Below are 22060 nucleotides of genomic sequence, written 5' to 3' on the forward strand. Positions count from 1 at the left end.
ATAACTTCCAAAAAAGAAAAAATACCAATGTTTTATACAACTACAAAAATATAGCATAATGTTAAAGAACTAGCTAGTAAGAGTTACTTAAATAACTTTTTATTTCATGTTTGAAGTTTTTATTACACGGTTCATTGCTCATGTTAAAATTTTGATTGTGCTTTATATGCCTATTTATTTTTTTGAATTTTTTTTGTTTCACGTTTCAAGGTTCTTGTGGTTTGTTTTGAGGTATTTTGTTTTGTCTTTTGCTCGTGATGAAATTTTGATTGCACCTTATTTGCTTATTACTTTATTTGCAATATTTTGGTTTTGGCATGTTTCATGTTTTTCTGGCTCTTTTTTTAAAGTTTTTACTGGTAGTTTTGGGTTTTATTATGCGTTGTTGTTATGTCCCACTTTTTTCACATTTGAAGTCTGTATTACATGACTTTTCACATTTAGAGGTTTTAATAGAAATGATAAATGGTGGAGTATGTTGTCCAATCTTTTTATAAAGATTCAGAAATTTTTTTTAAGGAGGGTATTTTCAACTACGAGGTTATATGAACCCTCGGGGTGCCATGTTTTTGAAAAAATGCCCATTTGTATGTCAGGTTCGAATGCAAGGCCACTGGATTTGAACCTGGGACCTTTTTACCTTACATGATGAGCACTGTGTCAACGCCTAAACCGCTCTCTTAGAGGTTTTTATTACACATATTGAAGTTTTACGGCTCGTTTTAAGGTTTCTTGTTTTTACACTTTTATTGCTAATGTTGATTGTGATTGTACCATTTTTTTCATCATTTCAAGATTTTATTTTATGTTTTTATTAATTAACGTTGTTTACTATTTTTGTAGTAATAGTTTTGTAATTATATTTGTAGTTTACCTTCAGCGTTGGGTCTGTGTCATTGTAACTGTAATTAATTTTACTTAGAAGTGTGTAATGTTAGTTGAAGTCGAATATAGGAAGTTCATTATAGGAATTTTGTAACGAATAATATAATTCATTGAAAGCCATTTGTTGAATACTTGTAATAACAATAATTCATAATACAGGAATAGTAATTATGTATTATTTAAAAGTACAACTTACTTTTTGAATACAGAATACAGTAAAAAACAATTGTAATTTTTTTAAAAAGGTGTATTTATTTATAAATAAACCTATTTCTAAAAACGTTTTTCTTGCATAATAGAAGGGATGAACAACAAAAATAAAATTATCAAAAGTAAATAGAAGTGTTTATATATAATCTGATTAATTTACACTGTTTACTTGCGTTCAAATAAAACCGTAAATATTACTGAACATTATACTTATTTACAATAGGGAAAATTCATATTTTGTAAAATGATAGTTCAATTTAAACACAGAAAGAAAAAAAAAGAAAAAAAAGAAATTGTTCTAATTAATTTCTTCGTGAAGCTGTTGAAGCAATGCCATTCTCCTCAGCTGAAGTTCAGTATCGCTAAGCTCTTCAGACTTATCTTTTGTTCCACTTTCGGGAGCACTGAATTTCGATCCATTTTTATCTTCAGTTGGAGTAGGTGTACCACTCTTAACTCTGCCCTCCGATTCCCTTCTTTCTTCCTAAAATGAATATTACATAAAATATAAAAATTACAGAAAATTTAGTTTCAGTGCCATGTAACAAGAGTTACACCATATACAAGTAGTGGTATTAATAGAGACCAATGCAATTTTCAAATCATTTAAAAAAAAAAAAAAAATGTTTTCTTAATTATGGAAAAATGTCAGCATAATTGATTCTATTTGCTAATATTTACTTATTTTTATTTAATTTTTTACAGGGATTAACTACACAGTCATATAAACCTGCGGAGTTCTTATTTATTTTATGTTCATTTGAATTCAATAATCTCAGATTTGAACTGTCTAGTGATTAGCTACTATGTCAACGGTAAAACTTTTTGACATCAAAGCCCTTAACATTATCTTTTAAATCACTACAATGGCCCTACACAAAATAAATACAAATGTTTGCATTTATTTTAATAACCTCATAATTTAGACACCTGAAACTGGTTCACAAATATCGTTAGCCACCACCATAAAATAAATACTCTTTCTGTATTTGAGGACCGATAAATACATTCTTTAAGAAATAAGCCACCACCAGTTCCATGAAATACACATTCTGTATATGAGGGTTGATAAAAACTAAGCGTAAAGCATAATTTGTGTTTAGTGAGAATGAATTAACAATAATAATTATAAAACTATTTGTAAATATGCATGAAATATGCACAATGACTTTAACCAGTGAATTTAATTTCCATTAAATCAACAACTAAGATAATTTACTATTTAAAGGCAGATTAAAAAAAAATAAATAAAAAATACTGTACTTCATCAAACAACAAGATAATAAAATGTAAATTAATTTGAATAAATAACCCTACATAAAAATTAAACTAATCAATAACCTATTAATTCATGTGTTGAAGACTATTTTTTCTAAATTGATTTTTAAACTTAAATTGAAATCAGGGACTTTACATGTAGTACACATAAACATAATAACATATGTTTATGTGTGTAGTGAAGATAATAGTACAAAAAACAAAAAAAGCTCACCAATTTGGGTGTATGGACTTCCTTATTCCTCTTCTTCGTTCTTTTTTCCATCTTACAAATAAATATAAAGTAAAAAAAATGGGAAAAAGGAAAAAAAACTTGAAAAACAATAATTTAAAAAAATCTAAAAATAAAGAAAACAACTAAATTTGGAAGTCATATTTCAATAATTATAGAAAAATATATAACTATGTCATTTGATTTAAATATAATTTCAATTTATATTTGTTATACTTGAGTGACATCTACTTTAATATTAGAATAGATCGTGTAATAGAGGATAATTGTTGGATGTACGGAAATAAGATTGGGAAAAAACTTTGTCATAATTTGTTGAGGGATGTATAATTTGTTCAAAATATTCAGATATTAGAAAATAAATGTAAAATCGTAAAATCATTGGAAGGTGTTTAGTTGTTGCCACTTAAATGACACCTGTTAGTATTTATTGCTATAAAATATATACTAACAAATAGTTTTTGATCAATCTATAAGGAAATCTTAAAACTGAATCTGAACCCAGAAAATAAAAATTTAAAGATAGAAATCAATTTTCAAAGTTAATTTTTTTTAAACAAGAAAAATAACAGATACTTTATTAATACCACTGCGAGCACACAGATCTATACTATTATTAATTAAATGTCTTACCTGAAACCTGATAAAATAACTAATCTATATTAAATTTTATATGATTTAAAGAAAATCACACATTAAAAAAATCTCAATTATTTTTTATTACAATTTAAAATAACAATAATAAAAAATAAATAAAAAGGCCGCATTCTGCTTATTATTCAGTATTTGTGGCAATTAATAAATGTATTACAAGTTTGTTTTCAGTTACTCACATGAGGACTGTGTGAATGGGCTCTCTTTTTCTTGGATTTTTTCTTTTTACCTCTCCTCTTATGTTCAGAATCTGAGGATTCGCTCTCACTCCGACTCTTGTGTCGTTTTGATCTTTTCCCTCTTTCTTTTTCTTTGTAGGTCCTTTCCGACTCGCTTTCCGATGCCTAAAAATAGGTAAGATATGTAATTAAAATCTGATATATTTGTATAAATATTACATACATACCAGAGAACGCGATCTAGATCTTTTCTTCTGTTTTTTACTTTTCTTAGTTTTCTTTGATCTTGTATGATGATGACTGCACGATTCTTCTACTTCCTGCTGATATTCCTACAAAGGAAAATATATTTTATAAATTATCCACAAAATTAAATAACAAGTTGGAATGCTTACTTTGAAAATGCGTAATCTATCGGCTTCAATACTGAGAGTTCTAAAAGCTTCTTCATTCGAGAGTTTTTCTCGAACATCTGCCCACTCTGTGTTATAATCGACATCATAATCTCTTAAAAGTGTTCTAAAACCTGCTTCTAATTTTCTCTGCCTTCTCTGGTCTTCTTTCTGTCTTTCCTTCTCTCTTGATTCAGCCTTATCCGTACACAAAAATGTTATTAACTTACACAGCTATCATAACAAAATAATGAAGGGGGATAAGAAATACTAAAAAATTGTTTAATTAATTGTTAAAATTATGTTAATTACAACTATGTATAGTGAAATCTGTGAAAGTGCAAATATAAATTTTTGTTATTTTATAAAATTTAAACTACAAATTTTAATATTTTCAAAGAATAAATAAATTGCAGATTGATTGTCTCCAATTATAAAATGCTCATTTTTTAATTTTAATTTCTTCTTGAAAGATAAGTGAAATATATTTTATAATATGAAATGTACTTAAAAATACGATAATTTTATATTTAAAACTGTAAACCTATACAAAAGTAACAATCATCTATCATTTTGCTTTGATTTCATTTATTGTCCTGTGCAATTAAATATTACTTATTTAGAAATCGTGAGATGCTGTCTGGTGTGATGTAGGTTTCAGAAAAACATTTTCTTTATCGTGCCAACGTTTCGATCTTTATTGAGATCATCTTCAGGGCCTGGGATTTACAAACATTGTTTACATATAACAATTACATTTTGGATGTGGAAAAGTGAATTTATACAATGGAAAATATATTTTTTATATTCAATCAAAGTATTTCTACTCACTCAAAGTGTTTGTCTTCTGTGTAATTGTGCCATTCTTGCGTGTCGTGTCAAGAGTGCCAGTGAGATTTTGCTCTCAACACGACACGCAAGAATGGCACAATTACACAGAAGACAAACACTTTGAGTGAGTAGAAATACTTTGATTGAATATATAACAAAATATATTTTGCATTGTATAAATTCACTTTTCCACATCCAAAATGTAATTGTAATATGTAAACAATGTTTGTAAATCCCAGGCCCTGAAGATGATCTCAATAAAGACCGAAACGTTGGCACGATAAAAAAAATGTTTTTCTGAAACCTACATCACTCCAGACCGCATCTCACGATTTCTAATTAAATATTGATTAATAAATATCACTAATCACCACACATTAAATATTACCTTTTCCAGAAGAGCATTGTATGTTAGTTTAACATTTCCAGCGTCTAACGTAGCAGATCTTCGATCTTCACAAACTACAGTTGCAAATTCTTCAAATGTGGTTGTGACCTGAAAATCAAAATTGTGATCCAGCGTTTCATGCATGTTACCTTTAGGAACTCGTACGTTTCACATACCTCAACTTCAAAACTTTTCTCTTTAAGTATTTCTTTAATTATTTTCCTTTCGTCGTGAAACCTCGATTTCAAGTCTTCGACGTAAAATTTAAATAGATCTAATGGTGTCGAACCTAAATGTGAAACAATGGAATTTAAAATGGGCAAAATTGGCATTTTGTCATTTATTCCGTTACCTGGTTGTCCCAACATAGCTGAAAACCTGAGGTCAGCACTTATTATTGGATAGAGTTCAACCCAAAGTGACATAGACGTCAATTTACCCTCTTCATGTAATTCATTCAGCAGCATCTAAATTAATTTTCAATTATTTAAGCATTTTCAAACCAAACATCAATTATATTTACATAACTTACTTACTATATTAAAATATAGGATTTTTAACTGATTTTAAATTTCAAAGTTAACAATTCCTTCATCTTATGAAATAAATTTGTTCCTTGTTTATAGAGTAACCATGTGTTAGGGTTTTGCATAATGAAAAGTGTATTTTTTTTTTTTTTTAAGCAAAATAATCATAAAATATATTTTTAATTAATTAAATATTGTCTGTATAAATTAATTCTAGAATAATGATTGTCTAATTTACTGTTTTCCTTTTCAACATACCATATTAATTCTCCACCTAATTGGGTATTCAACTTAATCCCAACTGAAATAAATGCTCATTGATCTTTTCTAAAGATTATAATAAACAAAATAATTAAAAATTACTACATACCCCAAAAGAATCTCTGTTTTTTCTTTGCTGTCTTTTTCTTCTCTTTTTCTCTTTTTCCTTATCTTCCTCTTCCTCTTTTTCCAGCTCACGAATATGATCTTCAAAAACAATTAAAGCATCTTCCTTATCCATACCTGAACAAAAAGTGTTTTATTACTATTTACTTTTAAACAAATTTAAGTTAAATTTGAGCCACCTAGTAGATCTGTGTCATTTACAAAACTAGGGTTATCCAAAAGCATTTGTTGTGCTTCCTGCCATGTGGTCCTATGATCAATTTGAGCCATTGCATCCAAAATCGATGTCAACTGTTTCATGTTTCTTTTTTTTCTAAGTTTAGCCTCTTCTTTCTCTCTCTTGGCGAGATTAAAAACAGCGTCTTCATATATTTCTCTCCTATCTGAGTCGCTTACGCTTTTCCAAACATCAAGATGACCGAATGCTTCCTGACACCTATAATACCTCATGGATGAACACATTTTATCAGAAGTCATAAGAAAATGTTCAAGGTCTTCTTTTGCTTTCTTGGCTTTTAATCTTTGTTCATCAACTTCTTCTTTTCTTCTCTGAGTCTTATACGCATTAAAAACTTGTTTCTTGTCACTGAAATGTTTCAACTGAGGATATCTTGGATCGGAGCCTATCATTTTCACTGCTTGCTCCCATGATGCATTACTTGGAATATCCTACAATATACATACATATTCATTAAAAGATTAGACTTAAAACAATTATCTTTTACATTACTTTTTCTTTTAAGAGGGTTCTAAATGCTTCAGAAAGTTCTTTTTTATCCTTGAAGGACATCTTTACATCGTTGGTTTCAGTTTTCCCTGGTAGTGAAGTATTTGAATTACTGTCTTCATCTAAAATATTTAGACAACTGTATTCAAGAAAAATCAATCCCTTAATATTTAAATTTTACAAATACCAGCTTTTGGAGGGGGCGTAGATGCACTTATGGCTGCTAACGTAGCGGCCATTGCTTGATCCAAAGCAGACTTTGCAAGGGGTGGAGGAGTTGTTGATTTTGGGGCTGAAATATCATTTCCTTCAAATAAATAAACATATTTTCAATATAGAAAGTTAAAAATGGTAATTATTAATTAGAATCATTTACCAGAAGGCATAGGTATGGTAGAAGATGGTTCATTTGGAGCAGGTGATGATGTTTTAGGTTCATCATCTTTGAGTTTGTCTCTAAAAATTAAAAAAAAAAAAATATATATATAATTGAATTTTAGAATTAAAAGCATAGTGTTGCATTTGATTACAAACAAATCGAAATTAAGGATTACATTCAAAATTAAAAAAAAAAGAAAAAAAAAAAAAAAAAAAAAAAAAAAAAGGAAGCAATTAATTGATATGCTGAAACCTTTGAAAGAAGTTTCAACAACCAGAGTTTTTTTTTTTTAACTAAAAAACAAAAAAATTAATTCTATGACTTAATTTAATTAATTATTAAACAAATTTTTTAAATACGTACGAAAGACCGGCTTCTTCGACAGCAATTTTTGCTTTTAACTCTTCTAGTTCTTTTGGAATTGTCCACCTTGACTCTTTAGTAACTACATTATGGAAATAAACTTTACCAGCATCTGACTTATATTCTTTCCACGGGCAATTAGAGAGCATTTTCTATTTAAAAAAAACAAAACAAATTGTTTACAATTTAAAAAAAAAATTAAATAATTTTTTTAAATTAATTCATTTAAAAAAATGAATTTACCTCAGCTGGCGTTTTCAATTCTTCAGGCTTTTCCCACAGGCTCTTTTTAGTAACAGTGTTATAATAGTACGTTCTACCATCAGGAGCTTTGTGCTCAGTCCAATCACTTTTTTTGTCCCTAGATTCATCCCTGCAATGTAAACAATTGTAATTAATTATTGTACTTATGTGGATAATAATTTATGAAAAATTGTGGCAAGCTTGTCCAATCGTTTGATAATTTCCGAACATATTGTTCTGCTTATTCTCACTGATTTGCCTGACAGACACGGAAATATTAGAAAATCATACAACGAAAGCCAACCACTGAAGATGGGGAAATGCCGAAGACAGAAAAAACTAGATGAAAAAGCGACAACCTAGTTTCTCGGTTACTATTAATGATCTCTTGCAAGGTTTAACAGTAATGTAAATGAAGTAGTGATTTTAACATTGCTGGAGGGTAATATTCTATTTATATTATTTAAAAAAAGTAAAAAAAAAAGAGAAAGAAAAAAAAAGCATCTTTCCCAACAAGTACACTTTACCAGTTGTGGTGCAACTTGCATACTTTAAACAGTAAATTATGTTGTTTTAGAAAAACCAAGAATAAACAAGGTTCAATTAAGAGTCCCAAGAAAATTCTAAAATGTAAAGTAGAGCCATAGAGGAGAGATAAATGGATCACCAATTTTATGTATCACAATGTTATGTAGTAATTTAGTATCTAGTAATTTCTATTCAGTTGATATTTTTGTTCCTTTGTGGCTTTTGGTCTAAATGGCAATATAAGAAGAAGAAAAAACATGTAAATGATGTAATTTTTTGTAGTATTTACTTAACTATTAAGTTCATATTAAAATCAAAATGTTTTTGGATTGTGAATATATATTTTTCAAATGTTAATTTATTTATACTCTCAAAGGGAGAACAAAAAAAGAAGTATAAGAAAGAATATTTTTTATTATATTTGTTGAGAAATGAAAAACCAAGTGCCTTGAAATAATTATATCAAGTATAAAAACAAAAAAGGCTATATATCGACATAAAAAAACAACATATGTGTATAATATATGTTGTACTATGTAAAATGTACATATATATATATATATCTGTGTGTGTGTTGTAATATGTCTATATATATTTTTAAATTAATGTAGAATTGTCAATTTCTCCTTTATTTAGTATTGGTATTTTAAAATATTAGTACGCAACGAAGTTAGGGTAAAAACAGATTAAAATTAATAAGAAAGGAAACAAGAAAAAAAAAAAAGAAATAAAATAAGGACTGCTACAGCGTTTAACATATACACTAACAGGATTCGGCCTACTCCAAAGGAATTAAATAGTTGCAGCATACCTGTAGAAGTCAATTCTTCTCATAGCTTTAATTAGTTCAAAAAAACTCTTAATGCCAAATGGTATATTTAAATAAAAACTAGGGTTGTAAAATGACTCTGATTTAGATTGTAATTGTGGTTGTCATGGTCTGTTGTCATCTGGCACTTGCAACTATCATTATCATATCTGAACTATCAATACAATTAGGGGACTGGAATGACCAAGTGGTTAGGGCAATCATAATCTGCTAGTAGTTGTGGGCTCGAATTCTGTATTAACCCTTGGCTTTTTTATTGAGAATATGACAAAAAGTATAGTAAAGAGGATTGACCCATTGCCCACAACACCCAAATGGTGAGGGGGAGTTGGATGTTACGCCCTCCTGTATGACAGCAATTACTTTATTTACATGCATATAAATTATTATATTAATAAGTCACACTATATATATTAATAAATCACTAGTTTTTGTGGTCTGCTTGATCAATTTATATCTTTCAATTAATTAATTGAAAAATGGCAAAAAGGAGGGAAAATTCAAAAGGTGGGGTTGAGATGGGAAGTTGGTGCCCGAGTGGATTGAGGTCACGATAGCTCAAGTGGTAGAGCAGCGGTGTATCTAGCCGAAGATCGTGGGTTCCCGCTCATGACACTGACTTTTTATCTCAACTAAAAACCTTAATTAATTGATAAATAATAAGGATGTACATATATTAATATTTTCCCTTGACTTACTGTTCTTTGTCTCCATTGATGACTTTTCCAAGGTCTGGACTATTTCGGGTTGGCTCGCCAAAAACTAAAACAAAATAAAAATGAATAAAAAAATACTGTCAACATTTTAGCTATACAATTTATTGTGAGATTTGTCTAGGTGGACGGAGTAATGAACCTGTAATTTTTTTAAATCTATGCTATTGTATGCTATACATAAATCCAAGTCTCATTAACTTAATTATTTAAAGTTTATTATATATACATCATACAATTTATATAAATGTATACACTATTTTCAAAAAAATAAGACACAACACACAGTATATACAAAATCTGTATGTGAGGAAACACCCCAATTTCTCTTAAGAAATGGAACAGAGGGTGTCAAACATTCACCCACCATAGTACTACCTTTAAATCAGGGCTCATGCCTATTGCTCCCTGTAAGGAGCCAAGGCATGGCACTTTCTGATCAGATGTGACACACTGAGCAACCTTTCTCTGCAAACGGGACACCTGCACGGGTTATGGCCCAAAAGAAGTGTCCGTGTGTCATACAAGTATGGCTGATCCTCAATCAGGTCATGATCCTTTCCTTTCGTTTCTAACTCTCAGGGAGCCATCGTTCAGTCGTGCTCTTAACTTACAGGAGCTTCTCGCACGACCCTGCCCATGCTCTCTCACAGCATTCTTAACTACTCACACAGGGTTACCAGGCTGGATTGCAGAGGCTTGGTCTGCACATTTGTTGCCCCCCCCCATCTATACAATTTACTGTGAGATTTGTCCAATGGTCTATGGGGTGATGAACCTGTAATTTGGTTGTAACCAATCATTTTGTCATACCAGATCTGACATTGACGATTGGGAAACGCTGAAATGTGACAGTAAAAACCAATGAAGATAGGCAGACCAAAAGTGACTGACAATGACAAAATTTTACAATTTATAATGAAAACAATAACTTTGGACCTAACAAATGATAGACCAAATGACTAGACTATAAACTGAGCGTCTCTAATGCAAAAATTTATAAAAGCAATGTTTGATAATTAACATCTAGTGTTCAAAAAAATATATTAACAAGAAAAATATTAAAAAGTTACCTTGGCTTGGTGGAAAGCCAAAACCTGGTGGAGGCATTCCATAAGGTGGAGCGAGTTGAGTGCCAGGTGGCATCATACCTGGAGGTGGTATGAATCCTGGAGGTGGAGCTCCAGCAAAGCTGGGTATTGAAGGCATCGGGAACCCTGGAGAGAAGGGCTGACCTCTGTCTCCCGGATTCTAATAAAATTAAAACATTAAAAATAAACACATTAAATATGATTGGTCATAATGGGTCAACAGGACTACAATACTGTAATGTAATGCATGAAAGATGTTGATACATTAAAAATTAAGATATTTTTGATTGATCAAATCTTTTGGACAATTTGATACAGAAATATACTTGGTAATTAAAAAAAAGACTGAGATTTTATTAAGGTTATAACGATAATTGTAAAATGAACATTATTGGTTACACTTTGTTATTTTATGTAGTCAATGATGTCAATTGGTTTATTTAAACCTAAAAAAACATGATTTATACATTCAAACTTTTATATTACATTCCAAAGAAAATTATTAACAATAAATACCAAATTATAAAACAATAAACAATATTGAATCAACATTACTGTATATATTATCTACCTTTTAAGACATAACTTCAAGGCTCTGGTATTACAGTAGTAATATGATTTTAAACATTTTTTGTAAAATAATTGTAACGCTGAAATAAAACACCCATTATTTTGTGGGCTAACATTCACATAAATAACCAATATTACATTGCTTGAAACGGAAAACTCACCATTTTTGAGACTCGGTCGAAATATCAGTAAACAATCAACGATTCCTGCGTTAAAAACGCTTTTCTCAGAGACTTTGAATAAAATGTACGCTTTGCATACCCGTTCTTAAAATTCGGTGAATGTGTTAAAAACCGGTGAAACCTCGCGATTTAATCCAGCTAACCTTTACCTATGTTGTTTGCGTTCAGCTTCAGCCAAAGGAAACATGGTATTTTCCAACATGAAAGTGGTGGGGCATGGCACGTGGCCCCTTGCCTCCAATTTCAAAAGGCGAACGGGCCAAAACCATGCAAAATTAACATATTTGTCAAAATCAATGGACATTTTTTTTTAATATACAAATAAATCTATGTAAAAGAATCCAGGTTGGATGTATTTCTAAAAATTACAACTTTTTTCACAAGTCAGACTAGTCATTTATGTGTTAACTGCATGTGGTTTGTTGTATATCTGGGATCAGAACGTTTTATTTATTATTGTATATAATTATTTTATATTATTTCCCAACATGAAAGTGGTGGGGCATGGCACGTGCTCCTTGCCTCCAATTTCAAAAGGCAAATGGGCCAAAACCATGCAAAACTGACTAACATATTTGTCAAAATCAAGGGACATTTTTTGTTTAATAAATAAATATATGTAAAAGAACCCCCCCCACCCCCGACTAGTCATTTATGTGTTAACTGCATGTGGTTTGTTGTATATATGGGATCAGAAGGTTTTATGTTTGTTCATTAAAAAAAAGAAAATGAAAATTTTATATAAAATTTTACTAATTATACAGAAATCGTGAGATGTAGGTTTTGTTCAGTCTGGTGTGATGTAGGTTTCAGAATAAAATTTTATTTCAACCAATACCTTACATAAAAATTAATTAATTGAAATAAGTTATTTGGGTAATCGGACCACAAAATCTAATGGAGTTATATAAAATTTTAATAGATTTAATATAGATAGATTAGACATCGCACCATATATGATGATGTTGAGGTCAAAAAACTCATTGAAGGAACTAAATAATTGCTAATTTTAAACTTATGTTGAGGTGAGCGGCCCCAGAAGAAAAGTCCAAATGCTTCGTTCAAAACATTTATTGACACGTTTCAGACGTCTCACGTCCTTCATCAGGTACATAATTATTGTTTTTTGTGTCAGTAACACCTTTTCTGGTGTCCCAGACCAACAGCCAAAAGCCCAGACACAAAAAACAATGATTATGTACCTGATGAAGGACGTGAGACGTCCGAACGTTGTCAAGAAATGTTTTGAACAAAGCATTTGGACTATTCTTCTGGGGCCGCTCACCTCAACATAAGTTTAAAATTAACAATTGATTATCCAACGGCCGACTAAATAATAGTATTATAATATAATAATAATATAATTTGAGGTTTTTTTTTTTTAATTTTTTGACAGGTCCATTAAATTGCTTGTAAACTAGAAGGAAGAAGAAAAATATCAAATTTTTGCTGGTGGTCATTTCATTTCAAACTTTGCACCCTTGCAAAACAATAAGAGTACAATCCGTCCTGAGAGGATATCCTAAACTCTCCATTGTGAAACACTAACATCTATACATGACGCACGTGTACTGGCTTAACTCTGTACATGTGTGTATATACATAAATGTGCAGATTTTAGCTTATATAAATAAAAACACAAATCTATTTTTATATTGAATATTCTTAATTCGTAATGAATCTTAATTTTATAAACAAATTATTGTGTCTCAGGTCTTTTTTTAATTACATTGAATTTATGTTTAATACAGAAATTCAATATTCCTTACCTACATAGCATTCTAAAGTAGCTTTACTTAAAAACTACTGGTGTTTTCAGTTATGAATTGACGAGTCACATCTTAGCCCGAAAAACATTCTGGCAAAATAGGTTTTGAAAGGATTGCTTTTGGTTTAAGGGGTGAACTTTGAACCCTAGAAACAGTTCCTGACATATGACACGTGAATATTCAAGAACAAATGGGAAAAGACTCGAGCTAGTTCTTTTCTATTTGTGGTATAAACATTAAGATAATGTTCAGGGTGAATAAAAATAAAAAAAAGTTTTAAACATATTATACGAGTAACTTTTGATGATTGTTGAATTATAATTGTGATGTGTACATGAAGTTAAGTTTTTGCCTTCATGTATATAAAATATATGTAATTCTGTAACAATAATTAATGTAATAATATACTATATTGTACAGACAGCCTTGAAAAAAAATTTAAAATTAAATCGAAACGACCAAGATTCTAAGTCGTTTTCTCTATGCCAACAACCATCGACCAATATTCCCATTACACACCGATACAGACATCACAATATTATACAAGATTGTTAAAAATTACAATAATGCACTTGTTCCTTTGCAAAATTGACAGTAAACACAATCAGAGTAATTTAACTCAAAAAATGAAATTCTTAAGATTGGTGAAATACCCAAATGATATGAATTTGAATTCAAAATTTATTTAGTGAAACCCATTAAATTTCATGGCAACCCTCTTAATATCTGTTGGAGATTGTTACAAACTTCAGTTCTAAGCATAAATTAAATAATTTTACAGAATAAAGACATGCACTTTATTTAGTTTTCAGTAAACAGGTGACAGGTGAAGCGAAAAATAATTCAACTAATCGAGAATGTATCCTTTTCTTCTAAATATTGAGAATGATTTGATTCTGCCCATGGAAAAAATATATCCTTACCTAAAATAACAAACACATTTTACTAAAAATTAGAACAAAGGTTAAGCTGAAAAAATGTTTACCAAAGGCCACTGACGAAATGGAAGCACTCAAAGCAGATTGAGCTTCAACAATGTGAGTCAAAGCATGATTGATCAGCGTACTCTGGGTCAAATGAGAAACTGTAAATTTATAGAAAAAAAATTGATTATATTTAGGGTAAAAAAAAGTGTTATAGTTCCCAGAAGTGTGAAGTGTGGGTTCTTTTATTTTCTTTTATTAATAATTTGAATATTTACCTTCAGGTTTAGGAATAGTAGGAACATTGAGAGCATCTAAAGCTTCTCTTACACAAACAAGCGCTGTTTTCACTAGTACATCTCTTGGAACTCCTTTTGTTGGAACTTAAAATGAGCATTGTAAATTACTATTTTTAGTAATACATAATTGTAATATTGACATACTTATTGTTTTGTTTTCAGGAATCTTTTGCCCCCATGGGAAAACATCAGTATTCACATTTTCCCTGTAAGTTTTAATGTGTTAGAAATTAGTTATTAATTTTTTTTTTTTTTTAAGATTACTTTTCATTATGCAAGAATTTGTTGTTAAACGGGCCATATGATCCTGGAATTTTCCAAGTCGATTCTTTTGTTTCCGAGTTGTAAAAGAACTTTGTACCATCTTTGAAATTGTACTGTTTCCAAGAACCGAAGAAAAGTTTCTAAAAAAATTAAATTATCAAAGTTTTTATGAAGTAAATAAAAAACTCTTTCCTAGAAAAGTGTTATCTAAATTATCTATTTTAAAGGAAATTCTACCTTCTCTAAAAGAAATAAACATTATTGTGTAAACTTATGGTTTTCAAACTGCAAATTACATTAAAATAAGCATAAAAAATTTAATTAATTTCAAATACTTCTCCTTTGTATTATATTTACTAAGATATAAATATCAAATTTTTAATTTTATCTCCCACTGATGACCCTGGCTCTTTTTTTCATGCTATCCTTCACTACATACATATGATAAATATGTATGTACTCTGGCTAATATGCTAATTCATAAGGCCATTAAAAAAATCTTTTGCTATTGAAAAACCATCTGTAAATTTTTTTCCCTGGCTTCTCATGAGTCAAAAAGTTTTGATCTAACTCTCCAGAATAATGGGATATGGACAGTAACTTGATTTGTTGGCTGTTGAGGCTTTTACAAATGCCCAAAACAAGTTTTAATACATAGTTAACTTTTACCTTAAAAATCATCACAGTTTACTTTTTACATTCTTCGACTTACTGGGAAAATCGTAAAAATGTGTCATATATTGCACAAAATGTGGAGATGGTTCTACTGTCGGAAAAATGGAATGAAATTTGCATCAGATTGAATCGCACTTTAATCAGCTATATCTAGAGCATCCTGTTAAACGATGTAATTTGAGGAAATTGTTCTGAAATTTTTATCATGAGGAAGTAATATACTATCAATTAATATTTTAAATAAATGATTATTTGGAGATAGTGAGATGCAGTCTGGTGTGAAAACATTACAGAAAAACTATTTCTTTAACTTGCCAACGTTTTTTAATCTTTATTGAGATCATCTTCAGGGCCTGGGATTTATAAACATTATTTAAATTATACAAATACATGTATGATGTGAAAAAATGAATTTATACAACAATAGAAATTTTAGACTCAATCAAAGTATTTGTACTCATTCAAAATGTTTGTTTTCAGTGTAGATGTGTCATTACTGTGTGTAGACCGCATCTTATGATCTCCAAATAATCATTAATTAACGGTCACTGAACACACATAAATAGATGAGTGGTTGAAAAAGTTGGAAATTTTGTTTTTCTAAAAAACAGAATTCTTAAAAAGGTTTTAGTGAGTAACTTGAGAATGGTTGCTCTAAATTAAAAATGGTTGAATTCAGCATCAAAAACCTTTAAAAACATGTACATTGAACAGTACCTTGCTATTTGAATTAATTAAGTTTCTGTCCATATCTCTTATCCGGAATGTTAGATCAAAACTTTTTGGCTAATGAGAAACTAGATAAAAATTAAAAATTAATGTCTAGGGATTTTTTCCGAAAATGGATAATTTAAAAAAAATTTAGTGGGGACAGAAGTTAAACTATATTTTTATATAAATTTAGTTGAATAAATTGTAATCACTCCTGATAATATTAGTCTGCCCTTTCTCACTGGTTTTGACTGTCAAATACGTTTCCAGTGGATTTTATTAAGTCTACTTTTGTAAGACAAAATGCCTTTAGAAGTGGGCAAATACCTATGAAATGGATATCTTCTTTTGCAATTCAAATTACCTAATAAAAAATTTATGTTTTTGTTCACCTTTCCTAGAAACACTGTAATTCTAGAAAAAACATAGTTTACCAAGTCCGAATGAAAACCACTAAAACCTTAAAACACTGGTTGTAAACGATAGTTCTTTTAGGATTTTATGCAGCAATCTGGATTTTGGGCATCAAATTCTCTTCAGGCTGAAATCTACAAGCCCAAGTTCTGACGTCTACAAGCTACTTATAAATGTCAGCCTGAAATCAGGGTTGCTGCATAAAACCTGTTTGTTAGTATTACTATTGTTTACAACCAGTCAATTTATATACTCTCTCCACCTTAAATATTTTTATGAAAACCTTACAAAATCAAGAATTTATGTAGGCATTTCGCATTATTATCTGTGCAGCAATATATTGTTTCAAACACAAATTTTTAAAATTTTATATGTTTATGAGGTTAAACGAACTTGAAATCTGAGCTGCTTGTTCCTGTTGGTTCTGTCAGTGAGCTGACAAGAGACCAACATTTTTGGTTCATCACCTAGCATACCACCTTATTTTAATCCATGCAATTTAAATTTAGCTAAAATTATCGAAGGGCTTATTAGAAAGTCAAACTTTACATACTTCAGAAGGAGTTTTAAGTTCTTCTGGTTTTTCCCAAACCCTTTCGTTTGTAATAGGATTGTAAAAATATATCTGCCCATCTGGCGATTCAATCTCTTGCCAAGTATTTGTATTTTCTCTGAAACAACGAAAATAAATATCCCTTTCTTCTATGTGTGTTTGCAGTGTTTGGTAATACTTTGAACCATTTCTTTCTTTTCTTAGCATGTTATTGACCAAAATTGGAATTTGTCTTTCTGAAAGCAAAAAAAAAAAAAAAAATTAACCTGCTCGTACAGTAATTTTATATCTGTTTTCTTCACGTCATACCTTCTTCATTTGATATGTTAAGTGTGTATCGTTTCTTTTTCTTTGCAGCTTCCTTAACAAAATGTGAAAATTGATTCCATGAAAAGCTCTTAAAAATTTTCTGCCACGTGTCTTCATCTGGTAAATCACTACAAGCGGAAATTGATATAGTGAAAAATAATACGCTTGACAAACATGCACATAAGCATTAGTGCCTATGTTGTTTATCAGGCGAGCTTAACAACTTAAGTGATTGTCTTTTAAATTATGACCAAGAAAAAAAATACCTTGCTTGATCATGCCTAGATTCTCTTGGTACGGACAATTGATTAGACAAAGTTGTATTTGTATTGACTAAAATGTTTAGTTAGTGTTTAAAAAACAACATATGATTCAAAATTAAATCAAAATATTTTTCACCTCCGTTCAAAGATGAATACTTAGTAAACTTTTTTCTCGATAACAAATCTTCGACCTCCGACACTAACCCTGAAGGTTGGCTATCATCTAGCAATGCGACTTTACTAGATTTTAAATCGTGCACTTCCTCTGGAGTTAATGGCTCGAGTAATTGTTTGAAGAAATTATCCAAGCTCTCAGATCTGTATGGTGGACTGCACATTTTAACGGTTGGAAGAAGTGGGAACACTCGGGTTTTTCAAATTGCACTGTTGAATTTAAAATAAAAAATGTGTACGTAAAAATACAACTTTGTCCTGATCTGTTCTTGCTAAATTGACATTTTATACTGTACTACCCCATAGATGTGTAACCATTTGTGTGAAATTGTCAGGTAAGAAACAACTGCATGTTGCTAAGGTGACAATTTTGCTCATAAGATTTCATTCAATTAAAAAATATGTCGAACAATTAAAAAATAAATCAATAAAAGTAAGGGTAAGATAAAAAAAAAAATTCAGACAGGTTTTATCATTTTATTGTAAATCAAGTTTGCATAATGGTGTGTTTTAGGATGGGAACAAAAGGCAAATGAAATTCGTTTTAATTAAAAGCGAATTCATTTAAAACATTTACAATATTGTTTATAAATAAACTGTGGTGAAGAGATAAAACCGTCCATTTTCTAAAATAATAAAAAAAATATGACTATCAATTAACTTGTGAATTACTTAGGATTCTTTTTACATATTTATATAAAACATTTTTCAAATTTACATTGTTTTATTGTTTCATTATGAAGTAAGGCTTCAGAATCGAGTCCTGACAAAAATTGCTGCAACATCATGGTCCGCATATCCAACTCTTTTGGCATGCTTATAAAGCTCATTGGCCATGGCTGCCAAAGGCACTGGCTGGTTTACAGTTTGGCTCGTGTTGAGAACAAGACTCAGGTCTTTCTGCATCAGACGTAGGGCTTGATCTGTTCCGTAAGAACAACCGATGATATTTTTGGCCTTTTCAATGACATAAGGGCAGGCGAGCTTAGTCAAACCAATAACTTCAATAACGTCTGAGAGCTGTAGGCCAAGCTTGTCCGCAAGGGCAAGAGACTCTGCACATCCTGCCAAGAACACACCGGTCATCAGCTGTATAACAAGATTCATTTTTGTAGCACTTCCGACTTCTCCAAAATAGAAGGAACAACGTCCAAAAGCTTCAAAGCAGGAGTGGCACTCGTTGTAAAGCGTCTTGTCCCCGGCTGACAGAATCAAAAGGGTACCTTCTTCCGCTTCGGCACGGCTTCCTTGGAGTTGAGCTTCTAGATATCTCCCTCCTCTTGAAGTGACGGCGTCTGAGAGATCTTTCGACGTAACAGCGTCTATCGTAGTCATTTCAACATAAGCTTTGCTTGAATTTACTTCAGCAAGGGCGCCACAATTTCCGAACATCATATCCTTGGCTGCTTGAGTGTCTGTCACGCAGGAAAACGTGATATCCGCAGATTGCACAACATCTTGAGGGGTACAGGCGATTTCTGCACCAGCTTTTATAAACTCTTTTGTTTTCTCTGACGTCCTGTTCCAAATGACCACTCGGTGCCCTGAATTTAGTAAATTTTTGACTATGCCCGATCCCATATTTCCCAGACCGAGAAAGCCAAATTTAAGCTGTGATGGGGTAATGTTTTTATCAAGGAGAGTTTGGGATACCTTGGAAATGTCAAGAGGAGTAGTCTCGGGTCTGGCGATGTTGGGTGGTCTATCGAGAAGCGATGCAGCAGCAAGCCCACGCCTAGGTATAGGTGTGCTGTAATCGACACTTCCGATGCTCCATCCGGCCGGTGTCGTCGTGTCGGCATCTGAATGCTGGGTACGTGGACGTTTCGCATCACTGCGGTTCGTCAACGACGGCCTTTTACCCGAATGACCATCCTTGCTAGGCCTAGAACTCTTTTTGACCGAATGAGTCTCGTCAAAGTCCGAGCTGGAGTCGGACTCTTCCTCCGAACCCTTTTTCTTGCGGGGTGTCGCCGCGGATTTTGACTTCTTCTTACTAGGCTCGCTGGTGTCGGACGCCTCGGAACCGACGGAGTTTCTCCTCTTCGCTTTCTCGGCGTCTTTGGCGGCCGACTTTTTCTTGGCAGACGCTGACCCTTTGCCCTTCGAGGTGGAGGGCTCGTTCCCTTTCGGCGTTTTGGCCGGAGACGGCTCCCCAAAAAGCCTATCGAAAGCGTTGTCCTCACATTGAGGGTTAAAAGGGGACGCTTCGCCCTTATTGTAAACATCCTCAATGGCCTCGCAAGCCTCTTTGAACGCTTTGCTCGACTTTTTCAAGTCCAAAGCCTGGGGTTTATAAGGGTTTAGATTACTCACGTCGATCCAGCTGTAATTTTTGCTCCCGAAAAAGTAAATCCAGTTCGAGGGCTTTTTCGGCTTGTTGGTCATATCTTCAGGCGGCTCGGAAATCATTCCCGGCCATGGAGGGAAGCCTCGCATTTTCGCCCATACGAGATCACCCAATTTGTATTTAGTCGTCATTTTTCAATCCTCGGCTACAGAAACACTGATCTGTAAATGAAATTAAAGAGAAAACGACGCACAGAAACAAGAACAAAATGGACAAACCCGGCACTGCGCACCCTAAACAATATGGCGTATAAGAGAACGTTCGGGTTCGGACGTAAACGAACGCCACGACGAATCGCCCCACTGCAAATCCCCACCACCCAATCCTTTAAAACTTTAACCCTTTTTTTAATTACTGGAAAAAGCTTCCCTGCTAACCCAAAATAAGTATTACAATATAAATAAAATGAAAAAAATACGAAATCTTGGAAAAGTTAAAACGTCGCGATTTGTCGTTTTTCCCCAATCGTAAAAAATAATGAACAGATGTAACGGTTTAACGGTTATCTTCCCTTATGTAACGGTTTGTAGTGTTTGTACTCACTCGTTTGACGATTGGAACCTTAAAATTTACCTTTTCCCATCATCGTAATAATTTGTAGTTCATACTAACTTAGTAATGACATCTCCGTATAAACATTATTTAATTATTGTAATCGCAAATTAATTAGGATTGAATGACTATTATTGTTAGTTATTTCATAATTATCATACCCATTTTCACTTGCTAGCATGTCTATTTATTTATTTATGGATAAAAAAAGACAAGTTACAAATCGTTCTCATCTCAAAATTAAATTTGGAAATACAAAATGTTTATACATTTTAAATTAAAACGAAGAATACAGTGCTTTCAGAAAAGTTCTCTGGAAAAATACAGAACTGATTGCATATACAAATTTAAAGTACATACTGTCAATTTTTCTTTAAAAAATCAGTTAAAAAAATTAACTTTATTTTCATTGATTCTTCCACTTTTCCACTAATTTTTAAGCAGTAGGTATGCTATACTTTTACGTAATAAAAATGTTAATTAATCTAACATTTCATTTTTTAGTGGTATGGGGTCGGAACATTCATTTTTCATTTCAATGAACAAAAGAAATTCTCGAAAATTCATATAGTCCAAGCTGGTCATACCCCTTTCACTTATTTAAACTGTCACTCTTTCTCTCTCATTCTCTTGAATTTTTTCCAGCTCGGATTACTATACTTAATTTAATGGGATGATTGAGACTTTTTAGAGAAAGTAAACTGCTGATTGGTGTTTCAGCTTTTAAGTAGTGCGAAAGTTAAGAGAGGAAAGATCAGGACAGAATGAGTATAAGTTTGTAGTTAAAGAAAATTAATAAATTATTTTTATGGTGTACAGAATATCATTAGGATCATGTACTCCAGCCACCCTGAACCAAATGAGACAAAAGAATCTGTAAAGCCTCCAGTGTTAATCAAGAAATGGTTCCACAAAGGGCTCATAAAATAAAAGTTTGAAATTAGAATAGCCAAATACGATTAATAAATCCAAGTTAATAAAATTTTCTTCTACCAATTTAAGCTAGTTCTTCAAACTCAGGTGTGAACTTATCTACTTTAATTACTCCCTTCTGGGATATGATTCTGTTGTGCGCTGCTCACTGTGTAACTCCTCCTATTCCATTTTTTGGCTGAGTCTCTCATCTCTCAGAGTTTCGAGTTCTCTTTTTGGGAACTAATGAGTTTTGAGATCGTGTTTGATTGCAAAATGCCCCAGATTGCTCAGACCTGCTTGG

At 31.6% G+C, this 22060-nt stretch overlaps 3 protein-coding genes across 11 annotated transcripts; all 3 read right to left on the minus strand.

Moving 5' to 3' along the window:
• Window positions 1–1211: 1211 nt before the first annotated feature.
• On the minus strand, window positions 1212–13465 carry LOC106660867 (pre-mRNA-processing factor 40 homolog A). Of its 8 annotated transcripts, none has more exons than XM_014383878.2 (18): window positions 13358–13465; window positions 10819–10996; window positions 9731–9794; window positions 7676–7805; window positions 7433–7584; window positions 7067–7146; window positions 6878–6997; window positions 6694–6812; window positions 6143–6632; window positions 5947–6080; window positions 5402–5516; window positions 5226–5338; window positions 5050–5157; window positions 3834–4028; window positions 3666–3770; window positions 3439–3603; window positions 2588–2638; window positions 1212–1579 (listed from the first exon to the last, which is right to left on the minus strand). In XM_014383878.2, exons 2-18 carry the CDS (start codon window positions 10952–10954, stop codon window positions 1394–1396), a joined length of 2463 nt encoding a protein of 820 aa, XP_014239364.1. In that variant the 5' UTR covers window positions 10955–10996; window positions 13358–13465; the 3' UTR covers window positions 1212–1393. The 8 variants fall into 8 exon arrangements, with proteins under 8 accessions (XP_014239364.1, XP_024080891.1, XP_014239363.1 ...); XM_024225123.1 differs by having other exon boundaries at window positions 13362–13447; XM_014383877.2 differs by lacking the exon at window positions 13358–13465 and adding an exon at window positions 11568–11773 and having other exon boundaries at window positions 6694–6806; window positions 6878–6982.
• A 665-nt stretch (window positions 13466–14130) lies between these two features.
• LOC106660977 (pre-mRNA-processing factor 40 homolog A-like) lies at window positions 14131–18319 on the minus strand. 2 transcript variants are annotated; one of them, XM_014384061.2, is made up of 10 exons: window positions 17905–18317; window positions 17772–17838; window positions 17506–17633; window positions 17375–17432; window positions 17197–17314; window positions 14844–14983; window positions 14724–14785; window positions 14559–14663; window positions 14343–14441; window positions 14131–14280 (listed from the first exon to the last, which is right to left on the minus strand). In XM_014384061.2, the coding sequence occupies exons 1-10, from the start codon at window positions 18104–18106 to the stop codon at window positions 14201–14203; spliced, it is 1059 nt and encodes a 352-aa protein (XP_014239547.1). In that variant the 5' UTR covers window positions 18107–18317; the 3' UTR covers window positions 14131–14200. The 2 variants fall into 2 exon arrangements, with proteins under 2 accessions (XP_014239547.1, XP_014239545.1); XM_014384059.1 differs by having other exon boundaries at window positions 17197–17432; window positions 17905–18319.
• An 86-nt stretch (window positions 18320–18405) lies between these two features.
• LOC106660879 (putative oxidoreductase GLYR1 homolog) lies at window positions 18406–20776 on the minus strand. Its single transcript, XM_014383900.2, has one exon. It carries the CDS (start codon window positions 20421–20423, stop codon window positions 18693–18695), a length of 1731 nt encoding a protein of 576 aa, XP_014239386.1. The 5' UTR covers window positions 20424–20776; the 3' UTR covers window positions 18406–18692.
• Between the last annotated feature and the right edge of the window lie 1284 nt (window positions 20777–22060).

This window comes from Cimex lectularius, unplaced genomic scaffold, assembly GCF_000648675.2.
Source record: "Cimex lectularius strain Harlan isolate CLEC.00 unplaced genomic scaffold, Clec_2.1 scaffold24, whole genome shotgun sequence".
NCBI classification, from domain to species: Eukaryota; Metazoa; Arthropoda; class Insecta; order Hemiptera; family Cimicidae; genus Cimex; species Cimex lectularius.

Excerpts from the sequence above, each read along its gene's own strand:
- LOC106660867 (XM_014383874.2), bottom strand. Across the intron at positions 9,795-10,818 it reads TGGCTTTCCACCAAGCCAAG|TTTTTGGCGAGCCAACCCGA; the intron begins GTAACTTTTTAA and ends ATTTTGTTTTAG. Across the intron at positions 3,604-3,665 it reads GATCTAGATCGCGTTCTCTG|GCATCGGAAAGCGAGTCGGA; the intron begins GTATGTATGTAA and ends ACCTATTTTTAG.
- LOC106660977 (XM_014384059.1), bottom strand. The coding sequence starts at position 18,106 with ATGTGCAGTCCACCATACAGATCTGAGAGCTTGGATAATTTCTTCAAA. Across the intron at positions 17,839-17,904 it reads GTATTCATCTTTGAACGGAG|TCAATACAAATACAACTTTG; the intron begins GTGAAAAATATT and ends TAAACATTTTAG. Across the intron at positions 14,786-14,843 it reads AAATTCTTGCATAATGAAAA|GGAAAATGTGAATACTGATG; the intron begins GTAATCTTAAAA and ends TAAAACTTACAG.
- LOC106660879 (XM_014383900.2), bottom strand. The coding sequence starts at position 20,423 with ATGACGACTAAATACAAATTGGGTGATCTCGTATGGGCGAAAATGCGA.